Here is a 25,188-nt window from a genome sequence, read left to right on the forward strand (position 1 = left end):
CCCATTCATTCAGGAATCTAGGCCTATTGTTAAATTAAAACTTCTATCTCAGCCTCCTGGTAGTAAATTAGTAGGCTTGTGGAGGAGACTGGCACCGCACGGGCACAAATTTCCACACACGGGGGGTGGAGGGAGGAGGGGAGGGGACGTGCTTGCGCTTGCGGGGAGGGGAGAGGGGGGTCAGTATCGTTAGCTCAGAGTGTGGAGGGAGGGCCCGCCTTGTGGCTTCCTGGCCCCCTGCACCGGACGGGTGTATTATAGATGCGCATCCAAGCTGCAGCCGGGCGGCGGGGGCCAGTGGACGGGTGCAATGTGACGGGGTCGGGAGAGACTGGGACACAGCCTTTAACCGCGCGGGAGGGCGGGTTTAACCATTAACCACCATTAACCATTAAGGCAGCTGTGCTGTGCGGAGCCGGTACCGTACATAAGGCGTGCGCACCGGCGTCCACGCCTCAGCTTGAGCGCGTTACCAGGAGGTGGAGGATACATCCAACCAGCCACACGAGTCCGTGTGCTCTCACTGGTCATCACTCCGCTTCTGCTCTCCGTCCGGACCGCTGACACTGTAAGGTAACCACCGAGGAGCTTTTTTTTTTTTTTTATCTGACTACCTGCTGGACGTTTCAGCTGCTTTTTATTCATTTAACAGGCTGTGAGAAAGTGAAGCCTTTTTATCTAACGGAATGTGTCACTTAGTGGAGACTCAAACTGCAAAAGCTTCCACTCCTAGGTGTGTGTGCGCGGTGATGATGGACGTTTGTGGTGCCTTTTGCGTTCATTTTCCTGAGTTAAATACTCGTGGTGATAGTGGCAGTGACATGGGCTCCAGCCCGGTGCTGGAACAGAAAGCCCTCTGCCCTTGTTTAAATGAGCAGTAGAATAGAAAAGGAGGGCTAGTCTATTCAGTCCTGACCAGGGGAGCACTAATTTACGCCTTTGCCATGTTGGGTTCGGGTGGTATTGGTCCTGACTACTAAACAGAGGATTGTTTCAGCGGGGAAAGCCAAAGTCTGTGTGCGGATGTCGCAACATGCAGGCGGAGGAAAGCTGCGTCAAGACAGCGGCGATTAGATGGGAAGACAGTAGACCGGCCTTCAAAATAAAAGTGTTTATTATTTAGTTGTGTCATTATTGGGCAAATGTAAGCTCGTGTCTGTGTCAGCTGTTTGTTGTCAGGCAATTAACGTGTATGGGGGAATTACCAGAGTTTATTGAGTTTGAATTTGATCTTGTAGCTGTGACCACAGTGTGATTGAAAAAAATCCTTTAAAGAGCAACTTATCTTGAAATAATGACTTAACATCTCAAAATAATGACCTGGTATCTAAAATAACAAGAAACTTTCTAAACACAATGACCTAGTATTTCAAAATCATGATAGTATATCAGAATACCGAGAAACTTCTAGAAATAATGATTTAGTGTCTAAAATAATAGGTTAGTATTTAAAATAATGACAGACATCAAGAAATAATGGCATAGAATTGTTTTAAAAACTGAGCTGATATGTAAAATAACAACAAAACTTAAAAAAAAATCTAAAAAAAAATGATCTACTATCTCAAATTAATGAGTTATATGATGAGAAACTTTGCAGAAGTAATGACTTGGTATTTTTAAAATAATGACTTAGTTTCTAAGAGGTTGTTTCAGTTAAGTTTCTCTTTATTTTTGACATATTGAGTCATTTTGAGAAAGTTCCTCTTTATATTGACTTAGGTTTACAGGATCTTTACAGATCAACTAGACTAATTCCAATTTCTAAATATTTTGTAAATTGTAGCTCCTCTCATCAGCAAACTGTTGATATAAGATTCATGGGTTTTGTGGTGAACAGCTGCGTTATTTTAACAGCTTATGAATGAACGCAAAGAAAGATGCATGAAATGAAGCATTTCCACGTGTTTTCCCATGACAAGGTGAAACATTATCCTTCATCTGACAGTCCTGCTTCTGAACTGTCTCTCAAATGTTTCTAATGTTGGAGCTTTTTTATTTTTTCTCATTACATTATAATATGTGAAGAAACTCTCTCTTAACTCTTTCTGTTTATATTGTTCCTTTTAATTTGAGAGTGAGAGGTTTACTCAGACTGAAGAAGATGTTATACTCATGTTAGGGTGGGGGGTGTTTACTTTGAAAGGTGTGACAGGAAGTGTTTTTGCACTGGGTCGAGCTTGACGGTGGTGTGACAGTCGGTTTCCAGAGGATGTACGCATGCTGCACCTCAGTTAATGGTAGAATATTTTTAGCCGCCGGGAGGAAATTTGGCGCTGGATGAAACTGTTTTTAAACTCACTGCTGGTCTCTCCTCACTGCTGTCATAACGTCAGTGCAGAGTCAAGTGTTTGCTGTGCTGAAATATTATAAAAGTCAGTGCAAGGAAGAGCGCTGGGGATAAACTTTTCTAATTTGATTCTTATGGACATTTTATCATCCATTGAGTGTTTGTTTTTAGCAGTTCAATTATAATTTTGTGATGGTGGTAAGTTTATACTAGGGCTGGGCAGTGTATCAATACTCTATCAATATTCTTATATGAGACTAGTAATTGTATTATATTGTGACATGTCATAAGTCTTGTCTTTTCCTTGTTTTAAAGGCTGCTTTGCAGTAAAGTGATGTCATGTTGAGTTTCTCTAGCTTGTCCATCAGTAGCCTTTACCCACTTAGTCATTATATTGACATTACTTGTCATTATCAAAAATCTCATCATGTTAATATTTAGTTGATTTAGTTTGTTGCAATATTAATAAATATTGAAATTGAGCTATTTGTTAAAAAATATCATATTTGATTTTGTCCATATTGGCCAGCCCTTGTTTATACTATATATTTATTTGGTATTTTACATTTATATAATTCATTTATATAATATTTCTACAACATTCAGACGCTCTTTGTTTTGTGTAAATGTGAACATTCACCTACATTTATTTAGAATTGTTGTTTTGTTGGAAAGGGAAATTGGCTCATAATTAAAATTCAAAAAATCAAGTATTTTTCTGAAGATGGAAGCTTGAATACCACCGTACTTTTCAGCTCTTAAAGGGACTGTTCACCCCACAATTAAAAAAATATTTTTCCTCATACCTGTAGTGCTGTTTATCCATCCAGACAGTTTTGGTGTGAGATGCAGAGTTTTGGAGATATCAGCCAAAGGGATGTCTGCCTTCTCTCCAATAAAATGTAACCAGATGGCAGTAAGCTTGGGGTGCTCAAAGCGCCAAAAAATACATTTGAATGACTCTTTTCAGAAATAATGACATGGTTACTTAAGATAATCCACAAACCTTGTTGTGAGAAGTTCCATATAGGGACTGTTTTCTTTCTACACCCACCAAGTGTGCATCTACTTATGGATGAGAGGTTACAGCTCAGGTAATGAGGACGCCATTAAGGTTTAGTGGGTCATGATTTCTGGAAAGAGACATTGCTGTTCAGGAGGGAGGGCAGGCATCTCTATGGACGGTATCTCAATCAAAACTATCTAGAGGGTTAAATCTAGATAAAACTACAGGTAAGAGCAAAAATATGTCTCTTTAGAGCTGAATGAAAAGTGATTTTGTTGTTTTCTCACTATTTCTTAGCCTGTGTCTACTTGCTACTTATATTTCTGTCTGAATCAAGATTTTTGCCTGTGAAAAGGAAGTTTTTCCACACCACAGTTGCCTCAGTGCTTGCTCTTTGTGGGAACTGTTAGGTTTATAAAGCCTATGGTCTAGGCCTGCTCTAAATGCGAAGTATGATATGAGAAATATGCAATGATTAGGCCCTATACAAAAAGGATTGAATTTGAAAATAAACCTGGGATGGGACTAGAGAATATTTACTTTTAAAACTGACTAATCATTGAATTTGCTCTTTTCCCAGGTGACGATCCACTCTGGGTGGAGGTACTTTTTTGCAGCTGGTAATTCAATCCTCATACTGCAGATCTTTAAATATCTCCCGTGAAAACCTGCCAGCAACCACGTGGTGTAAGGTGAGACATTCCCAGCCCGGTACAGTCTCACTGATCAGTGGGCTGAGAGCATGACCAGTCTGCGCTGCGATCTGGCCACTGCACACCTCTGATTTGATTTTTCCTTCGGCTCATACTGAAAGTAAAGGACTGTTTACGAGTGACTGCAGGGGATTTCTGTGGTGAGTCCCCAAGCCTGTTGTTTTCCTCCCTCTTCTGTTTTGAACCAGTAATGCTTTCTTCTTTTTTTGGCCGGCCTACCCTGAGCACCTTGCAGTGAATGGAGAACATACTGGTTCTGCTCCCGAAGCACCGACAGGAACACGGGCTCTGCAGACACACGGCTGCATGTGCCTTGCTGCAGGTTTTTTCCTACAGAGCAGTCTTCTCCTGGTCTTTAATAGCGACCCCCACTCCCTGTAAGCCTCTTTAATGGGATAAATCAGTTGGACTGATCAGGTTCAAAACCAGATCAGGTGGTCGATTCCATTCTGACTTCCCCAGAACTGTTAGGCTGAGGCAACCTCACCTTTTCTTGTCGAGCCCACTGTCTTCCAAAGGCTTCCGCATGGTACTTTGGTCGAAAGAACAAGACAAACTCCCCGACATCGACATGTCCTCCGGGGCCATTGAGATGAAGAAGGAGGGAGGCCCCCTGACCCCGGCCTTCCTCAACTCCAACTGCTCCGCTCCCCCGGTGATCCTCACCAAGGGCCCAGAGGAGGTGAGCCCGGGCACCGGGGGCGAGTTCGAGCTCACAGAGGTCACATCCTTCACAGAGAGGGCCGGCGAGACCGGGGAGGATGAGGAGAGGTCGGAGATTGTGGTGGCGTTGGACTGCCGGGCCAACGCCAAAGGTCAGCGGGAGGAGGATGCTCTCTTGGAGAACGCGAGTCAGAGCAACGAGAGCGACGACACCAGCACCGACCAGAGCCCAGAGCCACCGGCACCCCTCAAGGAGACCTCCTTCACCATTGGCCTGCAGGTGGTCTTCCCCTTCCTGCTGGCCGGGTTCGGGACAGTGGCAGCGGGAATGGTGCTGGACATCGTCCAGGTGAGTGATCACAACATATTCTGTACTGTGCATGTACACACTACATACATTTTTTCCTGATATCAGACTAAATTATCAGCACTTGGCATTGCCTCTGCTATAACCATTTTCCTTGGGGGGATGGTTTCATTATTTAAGTCAGCCATAAAGTGTGTAGATAAGCTGTCATGTTTGCTGCCACAGAAAAGAAATAACAAGTCCCTGTAATGTTTCTACAGCATCTGCTCTTCAGTTCTTCAGCTCTTCAGAGCTGTGGAGCTGTAAGCCATGGGTAGAGCAACAAATGCGATCAGATGATTGATATAGTTTTCTTTTGGTGGGGCTGATGCTGAGCTTAACAGATTTAGATGAATTTACAAAGTGACTCACCTATCTGGGTGTGTCTTCAAGTGCTGGATATAGTTTGATGTGGTCGATCCAGCATCCTTAATCCCTGCAAACGTTGCATTTGGTGGTTCCTTTGTGTGAAGTTATTACAGCCAAAGGATGTGATAAGTGGCACAGCAGCTGGAGGTGAGCTCGCCATGTGTTGTTGCTGCAGCATACAGTCATCTGTGTCCCTGTGCACTACATCTGTGAGGTTATGTGTGATAATAAAAGGAGGAAATTCACATCGCTCATTGTTGCCTAAATGTTTCTGCACCAAAAATGAAATAAAAGCTTGTTCATGTGTGCAAGTTGCAGACTGAAGTCCCCATCTCTGCTTGTTGCTGCTAATTAGGTTGCTCTGCTTTTGCATGAATATGTAGGAGCTTTTTATTTAGTTTCTGTGGCAGGAAACACAACACATTTTCGGTAACTATTATGCTGCAATCTGAGTTTATCTGCACACTCCTCTTCTTAAGTCGACTTAAAACATGCTTGATAGCAGCAACAATCTTATCCATAGTGGCGTTGTTGCTATTACTCGTCTTTGGTACTGGTGCATAGCTTGATGACCCTTAACAACAGCTTGACGTCGGCATTATTCCCACCCTGTGGTGCTGATTAGCTAATGACAATTCCCCTTGCTGCAGTCATTGGTCATTTTTCAATTGAGAAACAGAAAATCAGTCAACTTGATGGAGGAGATGGATTCGAAAAATTAAACGTGTTTGTTTCAGTAAGATTTGTATAATAAACTGGTTATGTGTGATTAATTCTCTTGTCTGCCCTATGCAGAAAAAGTTAATTGCAACAAATGGGGTTCTACTGTTACAAAAGCCTAAAGAACTTGTTTGGAAACAGTAGTGTGAAGTTAACTGTTTTAGGTACTTTGGAAGATGGTGGCAAATGGGGAATAAACCAAATTTGTGCCAGCATACTTTAATCTTTTTTTGGAAAATAACACCATGGAAGTGCCTGTCCAGAAATGTTCGAATGTCCAAAAAGACTGGATCAGGATCACATACTATAGTCTGGTTTCTAACAGAACACCAGACTCCACTTTAGTCCTTTTTCTTACCATCCTGTCATCTGTGAAACAGGAGCTCCGTCTTATTCAAAAGCCCAGTTAAGTTAATTTAAAGTTTCATAGTTGTTTTTCTGAGCAGGGCCTGCTGCTCCAGACAAAACCATGTGTTCTGAGTCACTCTCTGGGCTGGGCCTGCCCCTGAAGCATTTGAATGAACTGGAACTGGTTTAGCGAGCCCTGTTGGCCTTGGCATGTGTCTGTCATTGTGCTGCTGGCCTATCTGGTGGCATGCTTTGAGGATGGGTGGACGAGGCATTCGTGTCACTCCATGGGGGTATTTACATAACCTTTTACTAAGGTCGAAGGCCTGCGTGCCTGGCCCCAAGGCTGGCACAAACTGGTAAACCCTGTGTCTGTTAGGGTTAGGGTTGGGGTTGGGGCTGCAAGCTAATTATGATTTCGAAGGTGACAGCACTGTGGTAAAAATTTGGTTAGGTTAAGAGACAAAAAGCATTTTTTTAGGGTTAGGCACTCTCACGACATCTTTCATGGGCTGGGGTTCCCTTCTAGATATGACAGGGTATATCTAATGACCTGTCACATACCCTTCTATTTGAAATCTTCAGAATAGAGACAAGAATAGAAGTCAGTACAGTGTGTAACCAGAGAGTTGCTGGATCAACTCTGCCCCCAAGAAAAGATATAACTCAATTTATAATGACTCTCCATCCTTCTTTTCCTGTTGACTCACTGTAGTTGCTCTGACTGTGCATGTGCAGTGTAGAAATGCAGGCCGAAGTCATGCTGACAGGTCATATATTTCTTTAAAGTCAGCTTGTGATGCAGATAGAGCTTGGATGTGTCAGGCTGCCAGGAGACCAGTCCGGGCACATTGTGTACACGCATACTGATGCCAACATGGTGGACCTCGGGAACTCGGCACAGAGAGGAAGGGGAAGAGGCAGGGGGAAGAGGAAGCATACATTTCTTTGAGCACCTGAAATGGCAGCGCACTCCAGTCGAGGCTCGAGTCGGAGTGAAAACAAAACACAACGTCAAAGCCTCCATTACCGTGCGGTTAGGTATCCTCACTAAACCAGGAATGCAGAAGTCTGAGGTCAAAAAGTTTTCATGCTGCCTCAACTTAGGCACCATGCTGCTGCGGTCTCTCTAGTTTCCAAAACACTCAGAGCACCATTCCTTCAGAGGTGAGGCTGGGAAAGAGGAGACATACAGTGGAAGGTACAGCTAGGGTGTATATCTTTCCCTTCTAGTTGCCAAACCTTAACGAAACGCTCACGGTGAAATGCAAGGTGTGAGGCCTGATCGTCAGTCTTAAACGGCCGCTATGTTGAATTCAGCTGAGCATCTAGCAGGTTGTCTTGCTGTCTAATTCCCCCCTCCATGACACCGTGAAATGCTAACTCAGCTAATCCCTCCTGCCCTTGCAGGAAGGTAATTGTCTAACTCTCTCTCAGTCTCTCTTTCTCTCTCTCTGGTTTAGTCAGACTGAAGCAGCTCTCTGCTAAAAGTATGCTTGAAAACTATAACCTTTAGATGATGTGTCTGCCCAGCCTGACTTTAGAAGTTGCGGCTCGACTTGGCTTTTCGCGTGACTCTTTATAAGGCTTCTTTGAAATGTGACCTCTTTAACGTCTGTTACTTTGACCATGTACAGCCTACGCACACACTCAGAGCTTATGGCCTCATTCCCACTCGAGGTTGGCCCAGAAAGGACTGTCCAGGCTGGTATAGAGGAGTGAGACGTCTGCATAGTTTTGCTTAGTGACTTGGCAGCAGAATGACCTAAAACCGTCAGTCTCTCACAACCAGGGCCAGAAACTTAGGACTCTGAGGATGACCAGCTCTCTTAGACTAAAGGTTGCACATGGTTTGTAAAGGTCAGGTCGTTCTAGTTTTTCTGGGGATGCCAGTGTCAAAGGCGGAATGGGTGAATTGCTATCACAAGACACAGTTCCATGTACTAAAACCAATGGTGGCGGAAGTAGGGCACTGGCCCCTCCACTTTACTCCCCTGTCCCACATTTTTTTAAGTCGTAACCATAGGCGCCTGAGCAATGGAGCAAACAGTGCAGCTGCACCCTCACTATTAGACATGGGAGAAGAAATGTATGGTTGTAAATGTATGTATCTTATGGCAAAGACAGCAAAAAAAAAAATCACCCCCCAAAAAAACAGGTGCTCATAAAACTCAGTCTCACTTGTCTTAAGTCAGTCATTTTCATGTCTTGATGTTTGAATAAAATCAAACATGTCTGATATTGTCTGAAGTTGGGTGCATTCTCTCCAGCCCCAAACAGGAATTCAACAAACCAGGTAGTTTCTTTTTTTAATGACTGAAAAAAAAAACTTGTCAGTGTCAAGCGTGTGTCTGATCCAGAGTAGATAATGACTGAATTTTCATATGTAGGTGAACTACTCCTTTAAAGGGAGTTTGGCATAATATTTTCCCTGGAGAGCGCAGAGTTTTACTTTAATTCAGACTGCTTTCATGCATGTTTTTAATGGTTTGCCACCATTACAGAAACACAAGATAACTGATAAAGAATAATAAGGTTGTCTGATGATAACTACCATTACTTATTGGTTTGATTAATGTTTAATAATGTGTGTATTGATTACTGATGGTGACTGATCATGCTAATTATCAGGATTCAGTATGTATCAGTATCTAACAACAGTATGCAGTAAATGGCTGCTCTTTGAGTGTATTTACATATCACTCACTGCTAAACTAATTAGTTATATTATATAATAGTGCAATATAAACTGGAATTTATCATGAAAGAGCAACTGATTATGGTTGAATCATGATCATCATGATTGAAGACTCTATAATGCAAGAAATGGCACTTTCACATTTACATTAAATAAAAATTTTCCTGCCATGCTCCCTTTTTAAAACATAAATGGCCATGATCACAACACTCATAGTAAAAACAAAAACCTACGTTTCTTTTCTCTGCACAAACTACAAATGAAGGCTGCAAAAAAAAAAAAAATTTTAAATTGCCACTATCATGTGTGTGTGTATGTCTGCCTCTGTGTCTAGCCATCTGTCCTGCGCCGTGGCGTCTGAAGACATATACAGCAAAATAAAGCAAAGAAGTGGGACACAGCTTGAGCCTCAAAAACAAACAGTCTAAAAATACAGGCACCAGTAAACAGGAAATCGTAGTCAACACAATGGTTTAACACCAGCCAAGCTCCCGCTGCCCACCAGACACCATTTTGGTCCAACCACATCCACTTGCCTGGTTTTCACACAGGAGCCGCCGGGAAACCAGAGCGTGGGCTTATTCCCTCAAACTGAATCATCATTTCTACTCCTGGCTTCCAACCTCGGCTTCAGTCAGTGGACGGAGTTGATGTATGCGTCATCAGTATTCCATTCCTTCCAGGACTTTCCTGAATAATGGCACAAAAAAAGAAAAGATAGCCTATGATCTAAGGGTCAAGTGCATTTTTGTAAACTTTCAGTTGTGTCCCATGATTCACATTTCTATTTGCACTGTTTGACTGCTTATTTCTATTCATATTGGTCAGTCATTTCCGTCAGCCAAAGATGCTATGTCCAGAGAATCATTAACAACATATCAGCTTGCAGCTATTAACACCTGACAATACCCCAGACAGTTACTTGGCTAGGATGTGAGTGATAGAGATTGAAAGGATTAGTAGGTTAGAATGCTTTTGTGTTGCCACAAACCTTGGCTAATCTTTCACTCTGTCCAGGATCCTCAGGAATCTAGGTCCCAGGTTGCTTATTTGCACTCACTCTGGTCAGTTCAGGCTCTGTCCACCTTCATCTGGTCTTTGGACGACAACAGTCTACATATCGGGAGTCTTTCAGACGTAGCTTAAAGCCTGATCATGCTTTTTTTTGTACATACGTGGGAGCTTCAGTTCTTATTATGACTGTAACTTTGTGCCTTAAAACTCTTTGATGGGTTGTTCTGATTCTGATACCAGACTTGGAAATGCCTCTGACACAGCCTCATGTGATGAAGACTATGCTCTGATATGATATCATGTAATTTATTAGCCCCAAAATGGGACCCTTCTATTTCCCAGCAGTGTTTTGTACGCTACTTAATCTGACAAGAATGACAGTAATCATATAACTCTACCAAATGGTACTGGTTTTGGATTGGTATTCAGTATTGTCTGAAAAACACACAAAGTTCAGGTATCGTAATCGGTATTAGGAAGGAAAAAATGGCTTGGAAGATCTGTACTCTTTAGCAGTTTTCACATGATGAAATTCCACTTGAATCTGGTTCTTCTTTGTTATAAAATGATCAAGAACCCAGACTGGTCAAAACCCAGATATAAACATGAAAAATCACAAATGACCCAGATATCAATGCCAAAAATGGCTAAGAACACAGATATTAACATTAACAGATATCAGATAGCAGCACTAAAAGTCATCAAGAACCCAGATATCAATGCTGAAAAACAATCTAGAACCTCAGTATCTATGCTATAAATTGTTCAGAACCCAGATATCAACACTAAAAATAGTTCAGAACGCATGAGTCAATGCTAAAAATTATTAAGAACCCAGGTATCAATGCTAAAAACCATCAAGAATCTTAGTATCAATGCTAAAAAACAAAGCTTCAAAACCATATATATATCTATAAAACACAAAAATTGCTACGAACCCAGAAATCAAAGCTAAATATCATGTGGAACCCTTATCCATTTAATGTCAGTAAGGTCTTGCTGCATAGCTAATCTTTAAGGTTTAACTCCAGTATGTCCAATAATTGTGGCCGCAGTTATGTTAATTTTACCCTCCATGTCATGTGTTTGCACATGAGGCCAAAGCCAGTGTACCATCCATGCTGCAGAACCATAAAAGTGAAACAGACACCAACTGATGTGACGCTCTGTGACGCTGCCGGAGTTGCGTTGACATTGCATACCATCAGGTTCAGCTTCCCGGTCAGTACAGCAAGTACAGTGATCACAAATAAAATGGGGCCATGTTACTCAACTGGGCAACCCGACCCTTGTGGGGCTTGCATACCAGAGCTCCTATAGGTCTGTGCACTGAGGTACTGGAGTCGTCCAGTAGAGTTCCTAGAACCGGGGAGGTGGCCATGAGGAGGGAGGGCTTGTTTGGCTCCGAGCCAGTGTTCCATGGAGACAACAACATATATCACCACAGGGGAGGCAAAGAGGGAGATAGGGGAGTGAGACAGAAGTAGAGGGAGAGAGGGAGAAAGCTTGAAAACATGCGGCTGTGAAAGAAGAGAGGAGTGCTCACAGAGGTGCTCACAAGGCTGCTGGGTTGGCAGACGGCAGTGAGCCAAGCTCAGGGGCTGGCTGTTGGAAAGGAGCTCTGCTTGGCTCGATGACAGCAAGGGGATAGACCGAAGAAGTTTAACCCACACTGAAGTTTTGGTGCCACGCCTACTGATACAACCCAAACTGAAGTGTGGATGACACCCCCTTATCAGAGCTGTACATCTGGATGCGCAGTGGGAGCCGCACAGTGAAACAGAAACACAAGCTTAGTGTGAGAAATGTGGGCCAACAGTGTTTGTATGTAGCTTCAACGTCGGCTACTCCTCTGTTTTCCTCCCCTCGTCTATTTTCTCCTCTCCTCTTTTCTTTTCTGTGTCAGCCTTGGTGAATATTGATTCAGCTCTGGGCAGGCTGGACTGTAAGTGCTGGGGGGCCTGTGGGGCTGGCTCCTAAGATAAGCACTTTTACTGGAGATAGATCGATGGCCTCAGCCTCAGCAATAGCTCTGTCTCTGGCCACAGTGGACCACAAACCTGCTATCACTGCATGAACTCTAATGGAGGCACAGCAGAGAGAGAGAGAGAGAGAGAGAGAGAGAGAGAGAGAGAGAGAGAGAGAGAGAGGCACTCCACTTCCACAGTGACAGGCCTAGGGACTCGCAGGGAACCCACTTCTCAAGGGCTGGCTGGCAGCCAGGAAGGAGGTTATCGAGGGTCAGGTCTCATTATGGCAACTACAAATTTCATTGCAGGCCATCTTCGAGGAACTGGTTGCACAGACGAGCAGACACGTTCTCTTGCATGTGCTAAACACGATTTGTGATTCTCTCAAGCAAGCTCATCACCTGATCAAGTTGGCCTTTAGATTCAGCTGGTCAGGCTCCTGGCTGACGTCGTTTCACACTAGGTCTTTTTGGTTGTGGGTGTAGTGCTTAGCTCTGAGGCTTTGAATTACCTACCAGTAAAGTGTTACTTGCTATTTTATTTCCAGCATGGTACCTGGTATGATATTGGATTCTCTGCCATGGTGACACCATCGTGCCATTTCATTTCACCTCCTTCATTCAGCCTGAGATTCAATTCTGTTTTGGAGAGCGGGGCGTCCAGTCAACACAGGAGCTGCCGTAGTGGTGGCTAGGAGTAGTTAACTTAAATGGACAGTTCACCCCAAAATCAAAAATGCATATTTTTCCTCTTACCTGTATATAATGGAACAACATGATAGATACACCCCCATTCCACCACACTAGCTAGCTCAGTGGTGCTAATGCGACAGCATATTAGCACCACTAATGTGATGCTTTGAATGTTTACATCATGTGCTATCATGACCATAAGCCTCTCATCCATGAGTAGATGCACACTTAATTCTGCACAGTGCCATGGTTGCCAGGCAGGTGTAGTTCGGTAGAGAGAAAATAGTTCATACATGAAACTGCCCACAACATGGTCTGTGGATTATCTTGAGGTCATGATTTCTAGAAAGCAACATTGCTGTTGAGTTTTTCAAATGTATCTTTTTTGCGCTTTGAGAACTTACAACCTAAGCACCATCCTGTTCCATTATATTCGATAGAAGGAAGACATCTTTTCAGCTGATATCTCCAAAACGCTGCAACCAACGATAGATAAAGACAGATGATGCCAAAGATGTCTAAATGTGCATTTCCGTCCGTCTCAAGACAGTGAGCTAGCTAGGTAGGAAGATGATGTCCCCATTTTTAAAGCTTAAAGTTTCGTTGTCTGTGATTAGTTGGGGAAACAGCCATACAATGTTTTGGACTTTCTGGTACAACACCAAACTGTTGAATCACTGAACATATTAAATGCGTGAGCAGCAATACAGAGTTCTGGAATCATGCCAGAAACAAGGGCTGTTCCAATACTGATACCAGTATTAGAAAAGCTTGGTACAGCCTTAAATGGTCGGGTACACAAGACTATGCACCCATCTGATGTCACGGATGGGTGCATAGATAGATATAAATTGGTGCGCAGTATACTCTAAAACAATACATGACATTAACTTATTTTTACGTTAACATGAAAGATTCCTCCTTTTTGGAATGCCATGATGTATAAATTTGAGTTGTACTTATGTAGGTAGAGTTTAGCGTGAATTGTCCATGTGTATTGACAGAAATATTAGTGTTTCCATTAGTAATAAGACTATTATAATGCGCCTGTCCCAGCTGGTAATTTGTAATGCACCATTTTGCTGATATAGAGATATAAGGCAACCCAGTCTTGCTGTGTTTAAGCTGCAGCAGATTAAGATCGGTGAGTAAAGGTGAGCGTGGAGTCACAAGGGAACAGGGAGAATGGAAGCCAAAAGAGGAGGACGATAAATCATTTCAGCATAAAGTCCCAGTGACCTTGTTCTTGTAAAGGAGAGCAGTGAGCTGATATGATACAGAGTGTAAAGGGTCTGTGCAGACACACGATCTGGTCCTTTATACGGCTCCAGTTTCACCACTAAATCAATATTAAAGAACAAGGTCACAGAGACATTCTGTTCCCAGCGGAGGACAAATTCTATCTGTGTAGGTGACATTGTGTCGTGTCATTTGTAATTCTGATATGTCCACTGTGTTCATTATGACGAGTTACTGATGTTACATGGTGGTCGTTGCAGCACTGGACGGTGTTCACGGAGGTGTCGGAGGTGTTCATCCTGGTTCCAGCACTGCTGGGGCTCAAAGGCAACCTGGAGATGACGCTGGCCTCTAGACTGTCCACAGCGGTAAGACTTTTGTGTGTTTGTGTGAGTGTGTGAGTGTGTGTTTTGGTGAGTTGTTACTTTTATCATAAATACTTTAGTAATCCTGAAGTACCAAATTTAAGTGCTAACTAGAACCATAAAGGGTTCTTCGGCCTGTTCCCATAGGAGAACCCTTTTTGGTTCATGATAGAATCTTTTATGAAGGTTCCACTTGGAACCCTTTCAGTTCTACCTAGAACCCAACATAAAGGGTGATACTTAGAAGCATCTGTAAAAGGCTTTACCCTGAGCCCCCTGTGAGAGGTTCTACAGAGAACCCTTCTATGATGTAATGTTTCCACCTAGAACACTCTCTGAGGGTTTTATCCAGAATGTTTCCACCTTCTAAGGGTGCTAACAAGCACCCAGCTAAAGGGTTCTATTGAGAACCTTTTTATTTTCCAAGGGTTTTATCTAAAATACACTCAAGGGGTTCTACTGAGAACCATTTTATATTCCAAGTTTCCACATTTTATCTAGAACATGTTCGGAGGATTCTACTGGGACCATTTATGTTCTCCAAGGATTTTATCTACAACACACATGGGAGGTCCTACCAAGAAACCTTTTATTTTCCAAGGGGTTTATCATGAACACACCCGGGGGGGTCTACTGGGAACATTTTTATATGCGAGGGGTTTTATCTAGAAAAAACCCAGTGGGTTCTACCGGGAACCTTATTGTACTCAAATGATTTAATCTAGCACCCGTTCAGGGAGTTCTACCAGAAACCCTTTCATGTTATGGTACAAAGAACCCTTGTCCAAAAAGTTCTTCAAGAATTTCAACAATTCTTGAAGAACTCTTTCTTCCAAAAAGGATTCTTTGAATGAAAGGGTTCTTAATACAACCCTTAGTCTTAGAAAGAAGCCTTTCTTCAAAAAAGGGTTCTTCGGAAGAAATGTTTCTGGCTAGAACCTCGACCATTCAGGAGGCACCCTTATTTTTAAGTGTTTACTTATCTTTAAAGTAGCCGTGTCTTGGGTTCTTTGTCGTTCTTTGATTCTGTAACATTGTCTTATATTAGCCTGGAGAACTGTCAGTTGATAATGGTTGTGTGAAGGGTTTCCTGCTCAAAACTTGCCCAATCTGTCTCATTGCCTGGCAACCGCTGTCAGACCCATTAAAACTGATTGTTCTTGGAGTCAGAGGTCATGTTGCCAAACGGGACCTGGGTTTCGGATGAACTGATAGCAACATTCCTGTCTCCATTCCCTGTTTTTTGACCTTTTCATTGACCCTGCCCAGCCTGTTCACCTGGACACACAGGTGGGTTCACTGTTTATAGCTGAACTAAAAGCACCTGTCTGGAGTTTTTCATCACAGCACAAAACAATTTAAACAGAATGCAGCTGAAAAGACAATACATACATGTATAGAAAATACAATAATAGGCCTGAAATGTTTTAACTGGCTTTTTTTTAATAATAAAAAAGTCTGTATTATGGTGCATAATTATAGCTAGCTATTGTGCTGTCTATCTATATTAACATTTCAGACAGTTAAATGCTGTTTTGGTCTGGCTGCAGGGTTTCTACAAGTAGCATTTGATGCTAAAAGTACATTTATTGTGTGTGGCTTATAGCTCTGCTGAGCTCTTGACTATAATGCTGCTCTCTGAGCTAACATTGTCCATTGTATAGTGTGATTGGGTCAATGACCTAGCAGTATTGCTAACCAGAGGTTAGCAGCACACACTACAGATATGAAGGCATAGAGAATTAGGCCAGTATTGCTCTTAACTTAAGCACACCAATCCTCACATTCTTTCCACTGAAATATGGGAAACGTGACGAAGCTGATTAGCATAGCTAGCAGGGGCCCACCTAGCATGGAAAGCTCAAGTCAGTCACATTACAAAAATAATCTTTTCTACAAGACATTTAGAATAAGTCTGACAGTTTTCAAACAAAGATCATGTGCTGCGCATTTATGTTTTCCCAAATTTGTTTTAGAAAATTTCTGTTGTCCGCTAATCTTGTTACAAGCAACCACAAGTCTACATTTGTCACTAATTTTCTTTACCCCTATAGAATGAATTACATCTAGTAATAGTACAGTAATTATGACAAACTTTTATTATTTGGTCATGGCCAGTAGTAGGAATGCTACAGCAAGGAAATTTCCCCACCGGTTAATAAACTTCTGACAAGATATGAGAAGATATGAGAAATGATGCTTAATATTTGTAATGTTAGAGCACTTCTTTTGAACTTTATCATTAGCTCTTTAGCTCTTACCCTTACTTTCAAGAAAGCAAATGCTTAGAAAGTTGGTTCATTAAGTTTTAGTTGCCAAGTATCAAATATTCCCACACTCACCCCAACAACTGTAGCTAATGTCAACAGACGAGTTGTGAGGAAAAACTGTACGGTTGTAATCTTAGCTCTTTGTCAAGGCTAGCCAAGTTAGCTTTTGTTGGGACAAATAAGCACCACCTAATACCTTCATGGTAATGTATTTAATGATGGAATACTCCCTTTTATGTCTGCGCACACCCAAGTTTAATATTTGTTAAGCAGCCCAGGATATTAAGTCAAAGAACAAAGGAATATGTGGTTAAGGAGAGACGGTTGCAAAAGGATAGTTCCTTTTGCAGCCGTCTTGCCTTAAGTCCCCTAAGTCCCTTAAGTTGCCTTAGTCAGCTGGTACTTCCCACTGTCTGGTACTTTTGACATTTTGCAAACAAAGTAGAGCAAAGATCGATAGATAGATCAGCTGTTACATATTACAGCAGTTCAACACAAAATGTAATTTGTAGTTGGATGAACATTGTATAAACTGTCCTCATAGGGAGGATAGGATGGACAGGTGGGTCAAACTCAGTACTTCACATAGGAGATCAGGTTTGGATTCTGTGTCTGACCCACAGTCAGTGTTGATTGTTTTAAGAAAAGCTCTTATTTTAACCCAAACCATGATGATTTCCTAAACCACGGTTTTGGTGACTACACCACACCAAACTGCTTTATGTTGCAAGTGTGACCAGATGTTGCATATTTATTATTATCAGCTTGACTACTGAATTCATGAGAATGATGCTGGATAATAAAATTGTTTGAAAGTCATGCTGAATGTCACAAAGAAACTGAAAAACTGCATCCATATACACAGATCTGATAGATTTAATTTTTTGTCTATTTCACAAACTGCTGGAGATGGTGCAGTAGTCACTACTGTTGATTTTTTAGTGTTTTGTTTAACTTTTCATGTTGTTTCATGTGAATTCAGAGTGTAGATATGATGGTTAATCAGTGTTAAATTGGGAAGTTGATTCAGCAATGTTTCACCAGCCAGCAATGATTAAACAAGCTATCAATGGTTGTTGGTGTTTGGCTAAGATGTTATGGAAAACTGAAATAATGTGTGGCTCTTTTTTAAGTATCCTGAAACGGTACTGGATACAAAAAAAACAGCTGATTTAAAAAATAACCCAACCTTAATCCAACCACTGATCATGTAATGGGACTGAACATGCACTGGGCTGGTTTGACCTACTGTAAGTGTTGGGTTTTACCACTTAACCCGTTACCACTCCACACAAACACATACAGGACATTGAGCTTCCCTTCAGTGTTAAGTGTCGACAGTGACTAAGCATTTTTAAATTTATGTTTCACCCTGCAACCCACTTAATTCGGTGACATCACGTAGCGGATATGGATATATGGATACACTGTAGCTAGCTAGCCTGGTATATAGGCTGGTTGTTAGCTAACAAGCAGTTGTTGAAGTTAGCTAGTTAGAGTCTGGTAAAAAAAAAATTGCTATAGCTAGTTAGCCAGACCAATTACAGTAAAATGAGCTTAAAACCATGCTCACAACTTATTAAAAATATAGCTAGCTAAAAATTTGTTTTATCAGCCTACCTTGAAATCCTGCCCACTGTGCTCTGTGACTATCTGCCTCGCTGCCTGCCAGACTCCATTAATTAAGGAGCTACTCCCTCTGCAAGATTATTAACTTAATTATTAACTTAATTTTATTACACCACACAAAAAGACACATGTCGGACACATGCTGAACATTCAGCATCAGTTTGAACTCTAATTAACGTGAAATAGGCAAACAAACAGTTATTACGCCTCAGGACAACCCAGCTGGAGTATTGTTGTCAGAAGAAGTATTTCAACTTAACATGTTTCCTTGATCTCTGATGATATACTGTGGTCATTTTGTGATTTATTACAGTAAATATATTACAGAACTACCTCATAGAAATTATGATACAAATTCGTTTTACATGGGACTGTTTGACCCAACTTGTGTTTCAGGATTATTAGATTTCAAGACTTACAGCAGTAGAGTGAATTTTAAATATTAAAAGATTTTCTTACATTGGTCCCATTTGTCAGTCTGCACAGTTTTCAGTTGAGCATGAAAAGATTCTTACATCCATCATCACAAAGTAGGCCAGAGTCTGGTGCTTGTCCTGAGACATTACTGTTAGCTCTCTGCTGGCTGGCCCCAGCAGGACCACGTTTCTTTCCACACCGCCGCTAATTATGAGCAGATTAAGACCACTGTAAGTTTCCTAATGCGCTTATTACTGAAAAAAATAATGTAATCCCTCGTACTGGCTGGCTGTAAGAGTTTACAGTTCACATGACCGTGTTTCCTTTTTGATTTTTTTCTCTTTGGTCTTCATAACCACTTTGTCTTTGAATATCTCACTGAAATGAGGCTCGTCTTTCTACTTTCTCACCATTGCTTATGTGACCAAGCAGCTGCCTGTCTTCTACACTCTTAGATATAAAGGTAGTAACTGGAACAGTAAAGACTTCTTTGGCTTTTCCCCACAGGAGAACCCTTTTCGTTCCTGGTAGAACCTTTTAGAAAGGTTCCACTTGGAGCCCTTTCAGAGAGTAGTATCTAGAACCCAGCATAAAGGGTTATACTTGAAACCATCTGTGAAAGGTTACACTCAGAACCCCCTATGGTCCCACCCAGGAACCTCTAATCAGAATGTTTCCAACTTCTAAGGGTGCCAACAGGGTTCCACTGGGAACCTTTTCAATCAATCAAGAACCCTTGAATCGACAATGTTTGTTTATCTACCAAGAGTTTTATCTAGAACAGACCTAGGGGGTTCTACTGAGAATCTTTTAAAATTTTAAGGGTTTTACTGAGAACACACACACTGAGTTGGTTCTACAGAGGACCTTTTTTATATTACAAAGTTTTTATCTAGAACCCACCCATGGGATTTTACCAACATTTTTTTTATATTGTAGTTAAAAGAACCCTTGATGAAAGAGTTCCTCAAGGATTTCAACAATCCCTGAAGAACTCTTTCTTCCAAAAAGAGTTATTTAGATGAAAAGGGTTCTGAATGGAAGCTTTGCTCTTACAAAGAACCTTTGACAAACCCTTTCCTCAAAATGGGGTTCTTCAGATGCAAATAGTTCTACATGCAGAGGCCTTCTATGGTGTAATGGTTCCACCAATAAACCTCTCTGACGGTTCTAGCTGAAACCATTCCACCTTATAAGGGTGCTAACAAGAACCCACCCAAAGCGTTTTATTGAGAACCTTTTCATATTATAAGGGTTTTATCTAGAGCCCATCCACAAAGTTCTATAACGAACCCTTTTATATTATGGTGCAAATAACCCTTGACCAAAGAGTTCTTCAGGATTTCAACAATCCTTGAAGAATCTTTCTTGCACCAAGGGTTATTTGGATGAAAAAGGCTTCTTAATGGAACCTTTAGTCTTACAAAGAACCCTTGACAAACTTCTCTCAGTTCCTCAGAAGCAGATGAACCTCAATCCTTCAGGAAGAACCCTTTTGGAAGCCTTATTTCTTGGATTGTAAGCACTTTTTCTCTCAGTTCCGTCTCAGCCCCTCTCATGTTATTGAGCCTAATTGATCGTGGGTATTTGGATAATGATATTTGGTGGATTACTGGAACTTGGCAGCACCTACATTGTTTCCGAGTTGCAAAAAAACATTGACCACTCAATAATCAGAGATTACAACCACTACAAAAGCCCACTTTATCCTCATTTTATGTGTATTAGATGTTTCAACACTCTTTGCATGTATGTCCAGGTTCCAACCTTGTAAACAAAATCTTTCCTCTGTAGTTATTGTGTAGAAAATGAATGGTATTATTGTTACTCAGCTGTAAAATGTAGAGGTGCTTTTGAAATGCAGGGTATTTCAGCACCTCATGCCCGTTATGTCATCCATGAATCATTTTCACAACATCCGCCGTGCTCCATCTCTGATCTATGATCCAAACATCACTAATCCAGCTGGTCACACACACACACACACACACACACACACGGCCAAAACTGAAGATTTGGCATCATCATCACGAATCATAACATAACACCAGGCGACGCTTCTGCGAATTTCTGAGTCTCATCTGTGAACCGTATTAGTTTGCATTTTGTTGTTCTAAAATGAAGCTGCAAAAGCTTTCAAACTGTAGAAAAATTAGGCTCCTTATCTAATAATTCTGTCTGAAGCGTTTCTTTGCTTATGGAGGTCACTGTGACTTTACGAAGCTCTGCACAGATGTTAGGCTTTCTTGTCTCTTTCCGCCTTAGACCGTCTTAGCAGTGCTTGTGGCGGTCTGCCCCCTCTGAGCGACAGGCGTCCGGGCGCAGGTTCACATGGAGGTGATGGGTGAGGAGGACCGTGTTTGCGTGGTTGTAATCTGGCGGATACACAAGTCATAATGACATGCGGTCCCACACACATAATCGTCACGTCAGTCAGGCTTGTGAGTTTTCCCTGTCAGGCTGCCAGATATGTTCGGCGAGCAGGGATGGTGCTAGATTGTGAGAAATTTGAGAGGGAGAGAAAAGCCACACACACACACACACACACACACACACCATCAGAAAAAACTAATATGAACAGCCAGTCGCTGCTACATCGAGGCTGTTCTTTGATATTAATCAGTTCTGTAACCTCTGGAGTTTTTTATACATGTAAATACTTTTAAGGTAAACTTATTGCCAGGCTGTGTCAGCATTTAAAAACCTCATGTTCTAGCCTCAATCATGCTTTTTTCACTGCTTAGCTTTTTTGTTTTATCCTAACTTAGTGTCTCTGATCATTTTGTTGTTTTTGTATTATTTGCATTTTTCACTGTGGATGAAAAAAGAATCAAAATCCTTCAAAAATAAGTAAATTAAAATTGATAGGGGTCAGAATTTTAGGGGAGATTCATTAAAGCTGCATTAATCAATACAAGCTAATAGATGCACAGCTGCAATGTGTTTGCAGACACAGAGCAATATAAGCATTTCTTTGGAGACATGTATTCAGCTTGGAGTATTCACATTCTCCTTTTTCTTAATCACACTCTTTCTCACCAAGAACTCCTGAGAAACATGTTTGACTCTGTACTCGAGGTTTGATGTTCTTCACCAGCCAGTTGCTAACTTTCTGTCTGGGGCTGCACAGCGTACTGCAGGTTTAGAGCTCTCTTAGGGCAAAATGATAAATTTACATCCATAAAAACAAAACAAGACAAAGAAGCTGATGAGTTGGGTGTTAATTAGCAGTAATTTTGTCAATAATGAATTTGATTTTATATTACTATTTATATCAATATCAAAATATTGATTAATGCAGATCTAACTTTTTCTAAACAAGCTTTTTGGATAGCTGTTAGCATAGAGACTTATTACTTATTTTTGGTAGTCATTCCTATCAATAGTCATAAGATCATGCTCACCGAGTGTGTTACTAACATAGTGACATTGCTAAAAAGAAGTTCAAAGTCTTTACCAGGGTTGGTAGTGACCTATCAGTGTGGCACATGTTTACATTCAATTAATGTGGCAAAAATAAAGTCTGCTATTTGGTAGAGCTGCAATGAGTAATTGACTAATCAACTGTTAATCAACTATTAAATTAATCAGCATCTATTTTAATAATTGATTGACCATTTTGAGTCATTTTCTAATTAAGAAATGTCCAAATTCTCTGATTTCAGCTTGTCAAATTTTGTGTTTTGGACAAAAAAAGACATTTGAAGAAGTCAGCTTGGGCTTTGGAAAACAGTGATCAACATTTTTCACCATTTCTGAAATTTTATGGACCAAACCACAAACTGATTAATAATCAGTTATTCCAGAAAGTAATCAACAGATTAATTGATGATGAAGATAATCATTAGTCCTACTATGTAGTCTGCTGACTGCTGCTGTGAAGCTATCCATGCTAAGAAAGTGCTAGCAGCTAGCCAAGAAGAATGCAGTCCAACTCTCTCCAACTCAAACTGGAGCTACACGCAATCACAGTCAAACTGTCTCTCATGTTGTAACAAAAGCTTTATTTCATCTAAAGGCTGTAAAACTGATTAGTATAATGCTGTCATGACTGATAAAAATGATGGCTGAAACTAGGAGAATAAGACAAAAGTTTTGTCTAAATAAACTCTGAAACACCTCCTCTCTGTCTTGTTTGTATTCAAACCAAACACGAAGCGGATACTCTCACAGCAGACTTGTATGTGTTTTGATGTCTCCAGATGTTTCCCTTCCCTCTGCATTATGTAAATGTTGGAGGAGCAGGAGGAAGAGGAGATCCTCTGTTTGTGTCCTCTCACTGTGGATGAGCATTAGGATCATTGCTCTGGACACACAGTGGCCCACTGTAGCCACAGCCACTTGACACTTGAGACCATCAGTGTGTGTGTCTGTGTGTGCGTGTGTGTGTGTGTGTGAAGAGAGATAGAGGGGAGATGAGATAAGTGGAGTCGGCCACAGGGTGGGGGATCCGATCAGAGTGTCTTTGTCCTGAGAACTGACATCTGATTGTTCTGATGGGACCAAGAGGCAACAGCATGCACACACGCTGTACGCCCACACACACACACACACACACACACACACACACACACACACACACACACACACGATAATGTATTGAGCTTGTGTACTCTTGTCTGTCTTTTTCAGGCTAATATTGGTCAGATGGACACAGCCAAGGACATGTGGAAGATGATCATGGGGAACTTGGCCCTCATCCAGGTAAATGAAACATCTGCCGACTCCACGGAGCATCTCTGACCATGTTTACATCCACTTAACAAACCTGGTTACAGGGCAAAATCCAGTTAAAGCAAGATCGCTCTAAAACTGGGTTTGCATGCAGTTACTCCGTAATCAGATTTCTCCTCTACGCCGTTTTTTTTCTTCCTTTTTTAAACTTTGAATTGAATTTGACTGACGCTGCAGAGAGGAGACAGACAAAGATTTTAGAGATGCACAGCGACTACTAATGATGTTTCCTTTCGTTTGGTAACACTTTAAAAACCTGATTACTGTTTCTCATGAACAAATAATCAGGTTTTCTCAACCTAAACTGACACAAATAAGGAAACCCAGTTTCTGATGACTTTCTAGGGATCAAATAACAGTGGAGACTCTATAAACTGTTTCATACACTGTGTAGTGTTCTGAAGAGTGGAGCACACGACAAGCAAACAAAAAATGATTTAAGTAGCCATACTTAAAATGGTCAGAAACCACCAAACACCACAAACATTGTGTAAATTGACATTAAAGGGAAGATTTGGCACTTTTGAAGTGGATTTCTGGTCAGTGTTGTTGGTAAATGTGGTCAGCTGAAGCATTCAATTCCTCAGTGCTGCTATATTGACAAAGAAAAATGAATTCTTCTCTTTCTCCTTGAAGCACTGCAGGCGAGCTTCTGACTCCGACACCCATGTTGCCATCTTTTACCGTATTAATTTCGCTTTAACCATTTAGCTATAACTTGGCCACAAGATAGCATTTGGTGACAAAAATACTCATCTAGCATGGCTAGCCTGTAGTTCTTCCTGCATCCAGTGACGTCACTGGGTGCAGGAAGAACTACAGATTTTGCAGCATTAGAGCTCAGCTTGCTTGGTCAATATATCACACACTGAGGTATTTATTGCTTCACATTTACCATCAGCATTGAGTGGACATCCACATAAAAGTACCAAAATTTCCATTCAAGCAAAAAATGCTCTGAAGTGAGCTATGCTAAAGCTAATGTTGTTAGCTGCTAAGTTAACATCTAAAATGCTAAATGAACCCTCTAGCAGCTGCATTCATAGCAGTTTCTGACTTGCTGACTTTCTTTTTCTTGTCATGATTTCATGATTTTCACAATCCTCAGGCAGCAGCCAGGAACAGATGGGTTACTCACAAACAAAGTCCATGTAAACATGGAAGTAAAGTTTAAAAAATTAATAAATACTGCAGCTTTTCACAACTTTTTCTATATGTTGTCATGAAAATTTGAGCCTGACTGATACTGGATATTTGGGGCCAATGCAGATACCAATATTCTTATACCTTACTATTACTTTATTTTATTATTTTAATGGCATCAGGGCACTAAAGCAGTAAAGTTTCACTGATGTTTTTAAATAATTATAAATAATTTTAAATAAAAAACACAAATAGAAAAAAGTGTGTTCTGTAAAAAAAAAAAAATACAAAAAAACAAAAGAGCAGTGGGCCTGTACATGAAAGGCTAATATCAGCCTTAACACTACTTGATTAGGGAGCTATAAGTAAATCGTTTAAAGTCTTTATATAGGAATGATTCTGTCCCAAGCTTTTCGATCCATACGAGCTGTAACAGTGATCACTAAGCGGTTTCCACTGTATTACCAAACCTGGGAAAAATCTGGTTACATAAGTGCACTGTGTGTAGAGTAAACACAGTCTCTGACCATTACAGGGGCACACCAGCAACACTTTTGTACTG

General features: G+C 41.2%; 1 protein-coding gene across 2 annotated transcripts in view; it reads left to right on the top strand.

The window, feature by feature from the left end:
* Window positions 1–217: 217 nt before the first annotated feature.
* The window catches only part of slc41a1 (solute carrier family 41 member 1), a 39,453-nt gene continuing 14,482 nt past the window's right edge, over window positions 218–25,188 (top strand). Inside the window, exons 1-4 of one of the 2 annotated variants that reach the window (XM_084727126.1) lie at window positions 218–573; window positions 3,877–5,021; window positions 14,329–14,436; window positions 23,382–23,453. In XM_084727126.1, coding sequence (XP_084583252.1) covers window positions 4,536–5,021; window positions 14,329–14,436; window positions 23,382–23,453 — 666 coding nt within the window. In that variant the 5' untranslated portion in view covers window positions 218–573; window positions 3,877–4,535. The remainder of the gene's footprint in view (window positions 574–3,876; window positions 5,022–14,328; window positions 14,437–23,381; window positions 23,454–25,188) is intronic. The other variant, XM_084727133.1, reaches the window with a different exon arrangement.

Source organism: Lutjanus erythropterus, chromosome 2 (assembly GCF_056507025.1).
Source record: "Lutjanus erythropterus isolate fLutEry1 chromosome 2, fLutEry1.hap2, whole genome shotgun sequence".
Classification (NCBI taxonomy): Eukaryota; Metazoa; Chordata; class Actinopteri; order Lutjaniformes; family Lutjanidae; genus Lutjanus; species Lutjanus erythropterus.